Below are 16,334 nucleotides of genomic sequence, written 5' to 3'. Positions count from 1 at the left end.
GGATCTATGACGCTTAAATATGAAAAAGTATTGGTATCGGTATTGATATTGGCGATACTGGGCCTGTATATATTTGGTATCGGATCAATACCAAAATTCCCGGTATTGCCCACCTCTAGTGTCAGTCTTAACTGCTAGATATGAGTCAGTTTCATCACCGCCAAAAAAAAAAAGTCCCTATAAAGATCAGTGTTGTATAAAGTACTGGAAAATCACACTTAAGTAAAAGTACAGATACCCATTAAAAAAATGACTTTGGTAGAAGTTCAACTCACGGATTGAAATGCTACTCAAGTAAAAGTCTTAAAGTATCTAGTATTTATTGTACTTAAGTATGACAAGTAATGTACAACTAAATGTACTCAAGTATTGAAAGTAAAAGTACAAGTAAATGTTAATAATCAAAAACGGACTGATTTTTTATATTACAAAGTTTATCTAGGCGTGTAAATGACTGGTAGTATTAGTCAAAATACTGAAAATTGTGCACATCACACAAAACACTTCAGAAACAAGGTTTCAAAACCTAAACGAGAGTAAGCTACTCACTAGGTGTTCACAGGAAACAGTTATTTATTTCTATATGTATTTATTTATTTTCATTGTTACATGGTTTATCTTTTCTGTTGTGTTTTGTTTCATTAGGTTCTTTTTGTCTCTCTAAAATTGTATTGTAACATTATTAGTCTATTATTATTGACTATTATTGTCTATTATGTAGACTATTATTGTTTTTGCTATTATTATTAATATATAAATAAAAATAAATTTAAAAAAATTACAATTTGACTCTTTTAAGACAACGAACGCTGAGCCATTAATTATACAGAAAACAAATCAACACAAACGGGCTGATGCGAACAGCTTAATGCTAACTAACATTGAAAACGCCATAGACATGCTAACGCGTTAGCATCGGTCCTGTTTTTAAGTTATAAAATACATCTATCAGCTGTTTCAGAAGACCATAACAAGTCGGTTTAACATAAAAATATTAAATATTACTCACATAGATATGCTCTTCAGGGTTTTAGCGGGGAAAAATTAGGATAAAGCGATAAACGAACCCACGAATCGTAGGTCGAAGCACTGCTTCGATCTGCGAATCACTGCTTCGATTGGTTTAAGGTTCAAAGCAAAGTCGCGCTGCAGAAAAGTTGATTACAGACCCGCTGCAGGTCTGTAATCAATGTAGAGAAATTATCATTTTCCTGACAAACACCCCCCAAGTGCGCAACTGCAAAAAAGCCTACCGGACATGCCTCATGACAAATCAGCCTGACTTCGTTGCAGTCACTAGTAATCAGTGGTGTTTCTGGGTGAAAACACAACTTTTTTTCGTGTGTGTGTGTGTGTGTGTGTGTGTGTGTGTGTGTGTGTGTGTGTGTGTGTGTGTGTGTGTGTGTGTGTGTGTGTGTGTGTGTGTGTGTTTTTGTAACGAGTAACGGCATGGCGCATTAGAAAATGTATCGGAGTAGAAGTATGCAATTAAGGTTGGAAATGTAGTGAAGTAAAGTAAAAGTAAGCTGAATTAAAAAAACTCAAGTAAAGTACAAAGTCTCCCAAAACGTACTTAAGTACAGTAGTGAAGTATTTTTACTTCGTTACTATACAACACTGACAAAGACTGAAGTGTATCACAAACAATATATATACATATATATGTATAGTCAAAACATGTAATAATGCATTAATAACAGCGCTATGCATTTTGAGGTTTGGAAACACAAGGTTTGAGTTCATTCGAAGAACTGCTGATAACTATGTATTTCCTTTTAAGTAATTTGTGGAAAAAAGTATTTTCTCTCATACAGAACAATTGTTAAAGGTGAAAACTCTTCAGCTAGAATAAAAAGTGAATTTATCCTTTAAAATAATCTCCATTATGGGGATTATGACCCTGTGGGTCCCCAGCTTGAAGAAGCAGATAATTCTTCTACAGTCTAGAAAAACAAACAGCTATAAAGGTACAACTTACGCACATAACTCTGCAAAAATGTCAAGGTTCATCCTCCTGCGTTTCTTATCGCTGAGACAGAAGCCAACCCTGCGACCTGACATTTGACTGTGTATGTGTGTGTATGTATGTGTGTGTGTGTGTGTGTGTGTGTGTGGTGTGTGTGTGTGTGTGTGTGTGTGTGTGTGGTGTGTGTGTGTGTGTGTGTGTGTGGTGTGTGTGTGTGTCCTGCTGCCCAATGACACACAGACTCACAAACACACACATACACATACTCACAGAAGATGCTCAACCCTCTCCTTTACTGACGTTTCCGACACTCGTGATTCGTCCACAGGTGCAGAGGAAGCCAATAAAGGGAGAGTAGTAAGTAAATAAGAGAAATGGGACGCAGCCCGACGAAGGACAAACGAAAGAGAAAGTAAAAAAAAACAAAAACAAAATAGATAACACACGGAAGTAAACGCCATTACAGCGCAGTGCTTGAAAAAAAGAATGCTATTTCCTTAACAGCCAAGAGAACAGAGTTATCTTTCAGATATAACCGACAAGCCAACTTCAGGAGGAAAATGTCTCGCGGTTCCAACGCCGGTTTCGACCGACACATCACCATTTTTTCACCGGACGGACGCTTGTACCAAGTTGGTGAGACGGCTTTTAAAGTGCTGGAAAAGATAAAAAAAAAAAAAAAAAACTATTATAGCTTGTCAAAATATGTCAACTTTTGTCATACTCCAGCTTCAATAATTAAAACTAAAGAGTCTTTACTCACTACAGGCGGAACATCATTCAAATATATGTTTGTAGCACGGGCGGTTCTATAGTTTTCTGTGAGTGGGGGGCACAAAGGTGGCCAAGAGAGGGCTTGACACCCAAATTAAGTCCAGTAAATGCAGAAACACCCACAAATATATATCAAACCACCTGTGTCATGCAGTTTTATTTATTGACTTTTTTAAAATGTTTGTACATTGGGGAAACACTTGCACAAGAACAGAAATGAATGTAGTTTACAGGACATGCAACTCTTGAATTTGATAATGCATTCTGAAAAAAAAAAAGCACAACTTCAGCTTTCTTAAACGTGAAATCGTCAATAAAGAAAATGCATAAACTTGCTCAGCTGTGGTGATCAGGTGTGTGCTGTAGCTCAAAGATAACAGAGCACTGTGATACATTAAACTTTTTTTTTTTTCCGGCGCTTCCGGGTGGTTGCAGCTGGGTCACTTCGCAGCTCCGTATTTGCGCACTTTTTTCCACATTTTTAACTTTTTTATTTATATTATTTTTTTGTTACACTTACTGTAAGGCTAGGGCTACGCTGACACAGTATTTTTCTGGAAATTCGTGGATATTTTTACCTGTTTTTGCCACGATGTGTGTTGGGACAGCCCCCGCATGCCGCACGCCTGTTGTCTACACAAAGGAACAGCTGATCGCCCTGAGTGGAGCCGCTCGGCTTTTCCCGTGGGACAAAGAAGAAAACAACATCCCCACGGACATATTACGTAGTTTTCGTCGTGGATGTTGGGCCGGACGCAGGATCCAAGAGAAGAAACATCGCCCTCGTCCTGCACTTCCCTCTGTGATCACCGGTAACATAAGATCTATTACTGGAAAATGTGACGAGCTGACCGCGCTCACACGGTACCAGCGGGAATACAGAGACGGTGCACTGATGATTTTCACGGAGACCTGGCTCACCCCGACCATCCCAGACTCTGCTGTAGCCATCGACAACTTTCATCTGCTACGCTTGGACAGGACGGAGGAGAGTGGGAAGCGGCGAGGAGGAGGACTTTCAGTTTATGTGAGTGAAAAATGGTCCAAAGCAGAACACTGTACTGTTAAGATGCAGATGTGCAACAAACACATTGAACTTCTTGCTGTTAGCATTAGGCCATATCATCTGCCTCGGGAGTTTTCACAAGTTATCGTGATAGCTGTGTATGTAGCCCCATCTGCTAACCCTGAAATCGCTTGTGAGCATCTGCTAAATTGCATCAGTGATCTGCAGTCAAGACACCCACAGGCCCTGTTCCTCACCACTGGCGACTTCAACCACTCCAACCCTGCCTCTGTCCTCCCCACACACACTCAGTATGTGACGTGTCCCACCAGAGACAATAAAACACTGGACTTATTTTTTGCCAGTGTGAAGGAGGCATACACCTCTTCCCCCCTTCCCCCACTGGGCAGATCAGACCACAATCTCATCCGTTTGGCACCAGTATATGTCCCCCTTGTGCGAAGGCAGCCTGCTGAGTCTCAGATTGTACAGAAGTGGTCTGCAGAGAGTAAGGCGGCACTTAAAGACTGTTTCAGCACAACTGTGCGGTCCGAACTCTGTGACCCTCACAAGGAGGACATAAACGCCACGACAGAATGCATCACGACTGCATCAACTTTTGCTTTGAAAACACCATACCTACCCGGACAGTGCGGTGTTGTTCGAACAACAAACCATGGATTAACCCTGATATAAAGACTCTGCTGAAGGAGAAGAGAGCCTTTAAGTCAGAGAACCGAGAGGCCCTGAAGAATATACAGAGAGAACTGAGGAGGGAAATTTGCAAGGCTCAGACCGCCTACAAGAGGAAGTTGGAGGAGCAGCTCCAACACCAGAACATCTGGGGGGGTGTGGAGCAGCTTGAAGACCATCTCTGGGTTCAAACCCCCTCCCAAACAGGCGGAACGTGACCATCAATGGGCAAACGACCTCAACAAGCACTTCCTGAGGTTCGACACAACCCCTCCTCCTCCTCCCCCTGCTCTGTCTTTTGTGCCTCTGCCCAGTATCCCCCCCTCCCCTCCTTACACTTCCGCTCACACCGCCGCCACAGACTGCTTCATTCCCAATACACATCCTGGCACCAGCCAGACCTCCTCCTCCTCCTCCACCCCTACCTTCCCCCCCCCTGCTCTCTACTCTTCACGGCAGATCAGGTCAGGAGTCAGCTGAAGAGACTAAAGAGCAAAAAGGCAGCAGGCCCAGACAAGATTAGCTTGAGGCTCCTCAAATCCTGCGCAGATGAGCTGTGTGAGGTCATGGAGCGGGTCTTCAACCTGAGCCATTGCCCAAAACACCGCACGCCAAGGACCTCAACAGCTTCAGGCCAGTGGCACTTACATCCCACCTGATGAAGACCCTAGAGCGCCTCGTCCTGTGTCACCTCCGCTCCACGGTGAGCTCTGCTATGGACCCACAGCAGTTTGCTTACCGGCCCGGCATCGGAGTGGAGGACGTCATCATCTCCCTGCTGCACCACTCACTGTCCCACCTGGAGAGGCCCGGTAGCGCTGTGAGGATTCTTTTCTTTGACTTCTCCAGCGCTTTCAACACCATCCAGCCGCGGCTCCTGAGGGACAAGCTGGTGATTGCAGGAGTGGACGAGGATCTGGCTGAGTGTGTTCTGGACTACCTCACAAACCTGCCTCAGTTTGTGAGGACCAAGAACTGTGTGTCTGACCTCCTGACCTGCAGTGTGGGGGCCCCCCAGGGGACGGTCCTCGCGCCCTTCCTCTTCACTCTTTACACTGCAGATGTCAGACACAATACGGACAGCTGTGTCCTGCAGAAGTTCTCCGATGACTCGCCCTCATTGGACTCATTATGGACGACGATGACACGGAGTACAGAGGACTAAAGCAGGACTTTGTGGACTGGTGTCAGAGGAACCACCTCCTCATCAACGCGGGGAAGACCAAGGAGATGGTGGTGGACTTCAGACACTGCCCCACTACACCCCCCCCGTGAACATCCAGGGAGGGGACATTGAGAGAGTGGACTCTTATAAGTACCTGGGTGTTCATCTGAACAACAAACTGGACTGGACTCACAACACGGACGCACTTTACAGGAAGGGTCAGAGCCGCCTCTACCTCCTGAGGAGGCTGAGGTCTTTTGGAGTGAGGGGCCCACTCCTGAGGACCTTCTATGACTCTGTGGTGGCTTCAGCCATCCTGTACGGTGGGTCTGCTGGAGCAGCATCACAGAGAGGGACAGGAAAAGACTGGATAAGATCATCAGGAAATCCTGCTCTGTCCTGGGCTGTCCTCTGGACTCTGTGCAGGAGGTGGGGGACAGGAGGGTCCTGGCTAAACTTAAATCTATGCTGGACCACGAGTGTCACCCCCTGCAGGACATTCTGTCTGCTCTGGAGAGCAGTTTCAGTGACAGACTCATCCACCCTCGCTGTGTGAGGGAGAGATTCCGCAGATCGTTTCTCCCGGCTGCTGTCAGACTGTACAATGAACAATGCTAATACTGTGGTAACCATAGCAACCAGGACAATAATCATGTCATTACCTGCTGTATTTATTAGGTGCAATAATTTAACTAATGGTGCAAACTCAAGTCACTTTACCTACTATATTTTAACCTGACCATATTGTAAATATCAGAGTAACTTATCGTACATTTCACGCTGAAGTCACTTTATCTGATCACTTTTACATCCCGACAGTGTATATCATCCCAGCAGTGCAGCATTGAACTGAACAATGGTAGCCTTAGTGTTACCCAGCACTCAATGCTTTTTTTTAGTTCTTGTTTTTTAAGAGATACTTGTCTGTTTTATTGCATGCCCTTCTGTCTATTCCTACTGTTCTATGATGCGATGTGACACTGAAATTTCCCCATTGAGGCATGAATAAAGGCTTATCAATCTTATCTTATCTTATACAGTCTATCAGCAAAAGTGTTCCATGCAGAAACCTCTTTTTTTGTGTGTTGTTAATAATTCCATTGTGTTGTACGTTTGTGTTTTTGCAGGAACTGTATGAATTTGCAGCAGACATCTTATCAAATTTAATGTTATATTTGTGTTCTCGGTGTTTGCAAGCGTTTTCTCAATTTGTAAAATGTTTTTTGAGTATTTGTTGAATTGGTGCAGGTGTTTTTTATTTGTATGTATTTTCAGCATTTCCTAGTGCTGTGCTTTATTTTGATGATGTTGTGACCTCTTTCGGCCACCATACAAAAGGGCCAGAAACTTATCAAGGTCAACAAAATGTTGAGAACACCCTGATCTTTTTTCCTATTTTGCACACAGTAAAACCTTGATAGCAACACCCTGCTGAGGACTGCAGATGTAAATTCAGATTTACATGACTCTGGGATTCATTCTACAATTCTGTAATCCCGCTTATTCCAATTAAGAGTCACGGAGTGGGGTGCATTGCCTGGAGTGTATCTTAATAGTCACTGGGCGAGGTGCAGGTACACCCTGGACCAGTGATGCCGATAACGCGTTACTTATTAATGCGTTACTTAGTAATGTGTTACTTAGTAATGCGTTACTGTAATGCTTTTGTCCTCTTTCAGTGAGCTGCTGCACAGAGTCGAGTTGTAGAACAGCTGTCTCTCAAAGCGCAGTGATGCTCAGAGCTATGGTTTTACAAAACATTTTTATGCTTTTTTTTTTTTCTTTAAAACTCTGTGCCGCTCTGTGTGTCCTCGTTAAAAACAGCTGATCCGCGACGTACAAATACTAACACTTTTTTTCCACTCAAATGCAACTAAGTCTCTTTCTGAGGACGACATGACGTAAAAAATGCTGATTAAAAACTTTCTTAGCTGTCATATTCAGTGACTTGGAAATGTTCATGTATCCATCTCCTGACTTGTCTGAAGAAAACTGGCAATTAAACTGATTATTTACAGGTATTATACCAAAGGTGCTGGTTACTTATGCAACCCATCATCTTGGCTTTTATTTTTTAATTAATTTATATCAAGTTGTTTAGATGTGCTTTCAGTTTGAGTCTAGGGAAGATAATTTAGAATGTTTTTTATATTGAGAAGCCTGATTTACTTTTTGTATTTGAAATGCCATAAACAAATTAAAATGCGTGACATACCAAGGGGCTGAATACTTTTGCAAGCCACTGTAGGCTGGCTGTTATGTCCAGTAGCTTCTTGAGGATCCCACAAAATCTCAGGGCGTCCCAGAGAACAGTCACTTTGGTTATAAAAACACAAACTTATCTTTTAAAGATGAATATGCAGACAAGCGTCAGACGTTGGTGGATGTATGCATAATGTGAATGTCCTCTATTTTTCGTTGTCCAAAAAAACAAAAAAACTCTGCCACCATTAATCTTTTCATAATTACTGTCAAATTGTCATAATTACTATGGTTAAGTACACTTACTACTAAGCTACTTGAGATCAAATAATGTTATTGCTCCTTCTTAATGTGCTGTCTGGCACACTGTAGTGTCACAGCTGTCTCAAGAGGAATACACATGTACAGTGCCTTTATTAACAAACTGGTGAAGACAGTGCAGGTGACATCAACTAAGTTGCAACCATGAGCAAAATCCTTGTAAATAATACTGCACAACTATTTAAAATCTTCTATTCTATGTGCTGTAATGCAGAATATGCCTTCAAAGCCATCTCCCAGAGCGGTCTGACTCGCATGAATGAAACTTTCTAAACAAAACAAAAAAATAGTTTCATTTCATATACTTCAATTTGTAATGTGAACATATAGAGACAAAAAAGGGAGAGAGGGGTTGGGGCCACTGTTACAGACAGTGTATTTCCACTGCATCATGTTTGACCCCTGATTAAAAGAGAAAGGTGTCACAAAAGTCTCCGTATAGCAGCAGGTTTCTAAAACATTGTCAGATAGTGTTAAACACAACATAGAAGCCAATCCCTGCAATTTATTGATCTTTGTTTTTGATGTCTTATTGGCCACTTTTAAGGCATGTACACGTCACCATAATGTAGAAGAAGGTGAAACCAGCTTCTCCAGGACTGCTGCAGAAATATTCATGCAGTAAAATCTGTGAGCAGGTTTCCAATAACACGTCGTGCAGATTACAGGAGGTGGCTGCAGGTGGCTGTGACAGGGTTACTGCAGTTCTCCACACCTGTAACTGACATTCTGTGTGTGTGTGTCTGTACATGCACCTCATTCTGAGCTACTTCACTCCTGTCAAACTATAACCTGTTCAGTGACCTACTGCCTCTCGCCTCTCTCTGAAAAGAAACATGAGTACGAGGTCTGTTAGAAAAGTATCCGACCTTATTATTTTTTTTAAAACCATATGAATTTGAATCACGTGTGATTGCGTCATACAAGTTTGAACCCTCGTGTGCATGCGTGAGTTTTTTCATGCCTGTCGGTTGCGTCATTCGCCTGTGAGCAGGCTTGGAGTGAGGTGTGGTCCACCCCTCTCGTCTATTTTTTATTGCGAATAAATGTCTGAACGATTTGGAGCTTTGCTGCATCAGTTTTTTTCCAGAAACTGTGAGAGACCTCCAGGTGGACACCGTTCGAAAAATTAATATGGCTTTCAGGGACAATTTTATGGGGATTAAACAGATTACGGGGTGTTACTGCCGCTTTAAGGACGGCCCACAACTGCTGAGAGCGCGACGTGCTCCCAGCCCCCATCGACAGGCTGACACCCCGCTGGAACAACCACATCATTTCCAACGTGAAAGCTTTGTTGACTTTTCACAAAAAGTCAGAATATGTGGACATCAGCACTTTTTCCGGCACATTCCACCGTTACAGGAATTTTTTTCATGGAAAGAAAAGTGGAGGGACGCGCCACGGCTCCATTCATTAGCGGGACAAAACCACCTCGGTGTTGGTCTCTCAGGACAGCTTTCAGGTGGATTTCAGATGGATTCCGGTTGCTTTCCAGTCATGTGAATATCCGATTGTGATTGTGCATGAGCTGGACATGCCAGAACATGTCCCGTGAGGCTTCATCACGGCGTTGCTTTGCGCCGAGCGCTCCACCGCGACGCGCGGAACTCCTCCGTGCGTCTGTCTTAATGTGCCGGAAAAGTGCTGATGTCCATGTCTTTTCACAATTCCTGTGCTAGTCAGACATACCGGATCAAGACAGCGTCCAGTTTAAAAATCAACGGCACATTTCACTGTTACAGGAGTTTTTGTCATGGAAAGAGAAGCTGCTCCACCGCGCGTCGCGGTGCAGCCGCTCGGCGCAAAGCAACGCCGTGATGAAGCCTCACGGGACATGTTCTGGCATGTCCAGCCCATGCACAATCACAATCGGATATTCACACGACTGGAAAGCAACCGGAATCCGTCTGAAATCCACCTGAAAGCTGTCCTGAGAGACGAACACTGAGGTGGTTTTGTCCCGTGTAATGAACGGAGCCGTGGCACGTCCATCCGCTTTTCTTTCCATGAAAAAAACTCCTGTAACGGTGGAATGTGCCGGAAAAAGTGCTGATATCCACATATTCTGCCTTTTTGTGAAAGTCAGACGAGGTCCCGGATCAACAAAGCTTTCACGTGATGACTGGTTGTTCCAGCGGGGTGTCAGCCTGTCGATGGGGGCTGGGAGAGTGCCGCGCTCTCAGCAGTTGTGGGCCGTCCTTAAAGCGGCAGTAACACCCCGTAATCTGTTTAATCCCCATAAAATTGTCCCTGAAAGCCATATTAATTTTTCAAACGGTGTCCACCTGGAGGTCTCTCACAGTTTCTGGAAAACAATTGATGCAGCAAAGATCCAAATCGTTCAGACATTTATTCGCAATAAAAAATAGATGAGAGGGGTGGACCACACCTCACTCCAAGCCTGCTCACAGGCGAATGACACAACCGACAGGCATGAAAAAACTCACGCATGCACACGAGGGTTAAAGGTTGTCTGACGCAATCCCACAAGATTCAAATCTATATGGTTTTTAAAAAAAATAAGGTCGGATACTTTTCTAACAGACTTCGTATTTCTGTGTTTCATGTACATAAATGATTACAGTGGTTTGAATATTTTAGGGAAATGTTTTGGATTTTTTTTTTTTCTTAATCACTGGGGAAATGGAATATCAACAAAATTCAAGTCTAAGATTTTGTCTGTGACATTAACGGATAGCTAAAACTGTTTTTGACCTGAAATCATAATTGAGTCACCACAATGTCAGATTTTTGTCCTTAAAACATAATTACTATTGACTACACCCACACACACACACACACACACACACACACACACACACACACACACACACACACACGCGCGCGCGTCTAAATTTAAGAACTGGCATAACCTCTTCAACCCAGACACCTGGCACTTCTTCATTCCTTTAATGTGAATCTTCAGGGTTAGACATTAGCTAAAACACATCTGCACATAAAAAAACCACTTACCTCCACCACCTCGATTCCGTGGCCACTGTTGAAGAAGTAAAAGTCATAAGTTAATATTGTATTGATAATTTTAATGCCTCACTTGGCGTCAATAACTTAAGCTTTTCTATGTGCCCTGGAAATCCTAAAGGAGCATCATGCATTGGTCTCTGTAAAAACAAAAAGACTGAGCAAATTTAAAGGGCCCTATCTTGACAATCCATGGCACACCATCAAAACATGCATAGCACAAGCATATTTGGGAGTGTCCACCTCGGCTGTACTAAAGCCATGTAAGTTGTCTGCGTTGCTAACCAGTTGCTCTAATGAACATCAGTACAGCAAGAATTAAATGAAAATCAAGCAATGTAAATACACTCAACAAAAATATAAACGTAACACTTTTGGTTTTGCTCCCATTTTGTATGAATGAACTCAAAGATCTAAAACTTTTCCACATACACAATATCACCATTCCCTCAAATATTGTTCACAAAACCAGTCTAATCTGTGATAGTGAGCACTTCTCCTTTGCTGAGATATCCATCCCACCTCACAGGTGTGCCATATCAAGATGCTGTTAGACACCATGATTAGTGCACAGGTGTGCCTAGACTGCCCACAATAAAAGGGCCACTCTGAAAGGTGCAGTTTTATCACACAGCACAATGCCACAGATGTCGCAAGATTTGAGGGAGCATGCAATTGGCATGCTGACAGCAGGAATGTCAACTAGAGCTGTTGCTCCTGTATTGATGTTCATTTCTCTACCATAAGCCGTCTCCAAGAGTTTCAAGAGAATTTGGCAGTACATCCACCAGCCTCACACCGCAAGACCACGTGTAACCACACCAGCCCAGGACCTCCACATCCAGCATGTGTTATGTGTCGGAGCACCGACCCAGCGTTTGACATTAGGACCCAGCATAAAGGAAACAGAGCACGGTTCAAAGGATAACAGAATTTAATGACTAACATGTGAGTGCTCAATTAATAACCAATAAGTCGCGGTCTGGCGAGGTGGAAAAAACGGTGCGCTCCCAGCAGCACAACGGTCCGGAGCCAGAACAGTTCGGACCCAAGGACCCCGCCGACACCCCCCCAGGGGGCCGCGACCAACCGAGTCTGTGAAAGAAGAAACCATAATGTGAGTCCACCACTCCACACACAGAGAGACCACTCAAAGGTGGACATAAGCAGCAACACTTCCTGGCTTAATCACCAATCAGCTTCCCACCCTGCAGCATGGAACACCCAGTTCAATTCTCCACTGCAGTGGAAGCTGATTAAATGACTAACATAACAGCTCAATATAATAAGGTGTGAGGGACACCACATCTACTGACTGTACTCATGTTAGTCACAAAACCTAAAGTACCTCAGGAAGTGCGCTGACGAGCGTGAGACCTCAACCCCTCCTCTTTCACAGACCATGGCATCAAACCTGGTATGGTCTCTGCGTCCATAATGATGAGATGGTTCTCCAAACGTCGATCTCACCCGCCTGGTCACAAGGTCGAGTCTCTGGCAAATACCACTGTGTACTTCCAGACTTAAATGCAACCATGCCCCAATCCATACAGATGCACCACAGCTGTGAGTCCTGACGAGCTGCACATGACAAGCCTCAGGTGATCAGGGTGAGGTCCTGATAACTCAGCCACACATCAGCCACTCAGTCCTGAATGCATGCCACCTGGAAGGAAAGACAGAAAACAGAAACAAAAGCCAGCCAGGCACCCCAGCCACACAACAGCATGTTCACCTCCAAGATCGTCTGAGACCAGCCACTTGGACAGCTGCTGAAACAATCGGTTTGCATAACCAAAGAATTTCTGCACAAACTGTCAGAAACCGTCTCAGGGAAGCTCATCTGCATGCTCGTCGTCCTCATCGGGGTCTCGACCTGACTCCAGTTCGTCGTCGTAACTGACTTGAGTGTGCAAATGCTCACATTCGCTGGCGTTTGGCACGTTGGAGAGGTGTTCTCTTCACGGATGAATCCCAGTTCACACTGTTCAGGGCAGATGGCAGACAGCATGTGTGGCGTCGTGTGGGTGAGCGGTTTTCTGATGTCAATGTTGTGGATCGAGTGGCCCATGGTGGCGGTGGGGTTATGGTATGGGTAGGCGTCTGTTATGGACGAAGAACACAGGTGCATTTTACTGATGGCATTTTGAATGCACAGAGATACTGTGACGAGATCCTGAGGCCCATTGTTGTGCCATACATCCAAGAACATCACCTCATGTTGCAGCAGGATAATGCACGGCCCCATGTTGCAAGGATCTGTACACAATTCTTGGAAGCTGAAAATGTCCCAGTTCTTGCATGGCCGGCATACTCACCGGACATGTCACCCATTGAGCATGTTTGGGATGCTCTGGACCGGCGTATACGACAGCGTGTACCAGTTCCTGCCAATATCCAGCAACTTCGCACAGCCATTGAAGAGGAGTGGACCAACATTCCACAGGCCACAATTGACAACCTGATCAACTCTATGCGAAGGAGATGTGTTGCACTGCATGAGGGCAAATGGTGGTGACACCAGATACTGACTGGTATCCCCCCCAATAAAAACAAACTGCAACCTTTCAGAATGGCCTTTTATTGTGGACAGTCTAACGGCACACCTGTGCACTAATCATGGTGTCTATCAGCATCTTGGTATGGCCACCTGTGAGGTGGGATGGATTATCCTCAGCAAAGGAGAAGTGCTCACTATCACAGATTAGACTGGTTTGTGAACATATTTGTGGGAAATGTGATATTGTGTATGTTGTGTGGGCCGCCGAAGAGGAGGTACTGCTGGCTCACCACCACCGGATGGCGCCTGCTTGGAGTGCGGGCTTCAAGCACAAGAGGGCGCCAGAACCACTGGGAGTGACAGCCGTCAATCATCCTCAACACCAGCTGTCACTCATCATCTCATCATCACCATCACCATAAAGGCCGGGTGGCGACTCCACCTCCTCGCCGAGAAATCTCCTACGATACAAGGTAATCTCTCTGCTGACTTATACGTCAAATAATAATCTGATCTGTTTTGCAGCTGTTTTTTCCTGGTGGTATTTCCTTGACTGGATTTTTGGAGCTGCACGTGTGTATGATTGGAGGTGGAGGCTCTCCTCCACAAGAATCAATAATCAAGGTTGCTGGGTGTGAGGATTCACACTCACTACCTTCTGTTTTTTTTCTGCCAGCAGTACCAGGGCCGACAACGGAGGACAGAGACCACCTGGGGACTCGGGGCTTGGCGGCTTCGGTGTTCTTCAGGCCGTTGGTGGTAGAAGCGGTGTGGGTCCGGCTCTTCGTTCATCTGAGGTCTCCTATCTTCGAGCCTGCCCGCAATCCTCTTGTGTGTGATTGGCAGTACCTTTGTTTATTTTACGTTGTGTTCTTGTGCAACATTAAATTGTTACTCCTTCCCTTATCCATTGTTCCGTTCATTAGCGCCCCCTGTTGTGGGTCCGTGTTACGACACCTTCCAACAGGATTTCTCGGCCATTCGTCATGGATCCCGAGGGGCGTCAACCACAGCTTGAACAGCCAATGGGAGAACAGGGAGCGCAGGCGTCAGCAGGAGGCGTGGTAAGTGATCTGCCAGCAAATCCTTACCGCTTTCACTGCTCAGTTACAGCTGGTAATGAGCAAAATGCAAGCCTCAATCAGAGGATGGAGGCTCTCACCGCCAGAGTGGAAGCACGCGAGCCAAGCGTCGCTGCAGTGTCTCCTCCTGCTGGTCCGGGGCCTAATGTAGATGTTCCACTGGCCGTTTCAACTACCCCCCCCACCGTCCCCTGAAGCTTACATAAGTCCTCCTGAACCGTACGGAGGCTGTGTGGAGACGTGCGCAGACTTCTTGATGCAGTGTTCGCTCGTTTTTGCACAGCGTCCAGTCATGTACGCGGCAGACGCCACCCCGGGTGGCTTATGTAATTAATCTGCTTCGAGGTGAGGCACGCGCTTGGGCTACAGCGCTCTGGGAACAGCAGTCATGGCTTCTGACGTCATACGCTGGGTTTATACGGGAATTCAAACAGGTGTTTGATCATCCCAACAGAGGCGAGACCGCCTCGACCGTGCTGCTGTCACTGAGACAGGGGCGTCGGAGCGCGGCCGATTACGCTGTCGACTTCCGCATCGCGGCTGCGAGGTCGGGTTGGAATGACGTCGCGCTCCGCGCCGCCTTCATAAGCGGACTGTCTCCAGTACTGAAGGAGCATTTACTGGCTAAGGACGAACCGCAGACATTCGACGGGCTTGTCACTCTGGTTTATACGCTTAGACAACCGTTTGAATGAACACCGTCGGGAGCAGGCCGGGGGGCGTGGCCGGGCACAAGCCGTCCCTCTCTCTTCCGGGTCTGACGGGGTGATGTCGTCCTCACGCTCCATTGCCGGTGGGCTCCGGTGGCAACAGCTCCCCCTGCTGACGAAGCTATGGACACGAGCAGGCTAAAGTGAGATCAGATATTAACAAAGGAGACTGGCCCGCGGGGAATGTTTTTACTGTGGCTCATGTGAGCACCTGTTAAAAAGACTGCCCCAAACGGTCAAACACCAACGCCCGTCCCTTTAGACACTGGGCTAAGGGTGGGCCTAACATGTGCACGGGAAGTTCCCGCAAATCAGCACGAATCCCAGTGGTAATCACCCCTGAGTGGGGATTTAACCCTTCACGCCCCAGCACTGGTGGACACGGGGTCCGAAGGGAATCTGTTGGATAGCAGATGGGCAAAGGAAGTTGGGGCTCCCCCTAGTGGCTCTGCCTTCGCCCTTGAAGGTACGGGCACTAGATGGCACTCTACTCCCGCTAATCACACACCGGACCCAGCCTGTGACCTTGGTTGTGTCTGGGAATCACCGGGAGGAGATAGTGTTTTACGTGACATCTTCTACCTCCCGAGTGATTTTGGGTTTTCCTTGGATGGTGAAGCACAATCCCCGGATCGATTGGCCGTCTGGGGTCGTGGTGCAGTGGAGCGAAACCTGCCACCGGGAGTGTTTAGGATCCTCGGTTCCCCCCGGAATGACGGCTAAGGAGGAGGTTAAGACCCCTCCCAATCTGACGGCGGTGCCAGGGGAGTACCATGATCTGGCTGACGTCTTCAGCAAAGATCTGGCGCTCGCCCTTCCACCACCCGACCGTACGATTGTGCATCGATTTGGTTCCGGGCAGTGAGTTCCCGTCCAGTAGGCTGTACAATCTCTCACGTCCGGAACGCGAATCAATGGAAACCTACATCC

At 45.8% G+C, this 16,334-nt stretch overlaps 1 protein-coding gene across 1 annotated transcript in view; it reads right to left on the bottom strand.

The window, feature by feature from the left end:
- LOC117508202 (inositol-tetrakisphosphate 1-kinase-like) overlaps positions 1 to 2,106 on the bottom strand; it is a 37,382-nt gene extending 35,276 nt beyond the window's left edge. Inside the window, exon 1 of the mRNA XM_034167869.1 lies at positions 1,979 to 2,106. Within this exon, the coding sequence (XP_034023760.1) occupies positions 1,979 to 2,061 (83 nt within the window). The 5' untranslated portion in view covers positions 2,062 to 2,106. The remainder of the gene's footprint in view (positions 1 to 1,978) is intronic.
- Positions 2,107 to 16,334: the final 14,228 nt, after the last annotated feature.

Source organism: Thalassophryne amazonica, chromosome 4 (genome assembly GCF_902500255.1).
Source record: "Thalassophryne amazonica chromosome 4, fThaAma1.1, whole genome shotgun sequence".
Taxonomy (NCBI): Eukaryota; Metazoa; Chordata; class Actinopteri; order Batrachoidiformes; family Batrachoididae; genus Thalassophryne; species Thalassophryne amazonica.
This window is presented reverse-complemented; position numbering and strand designations above follow the sequence as displayed.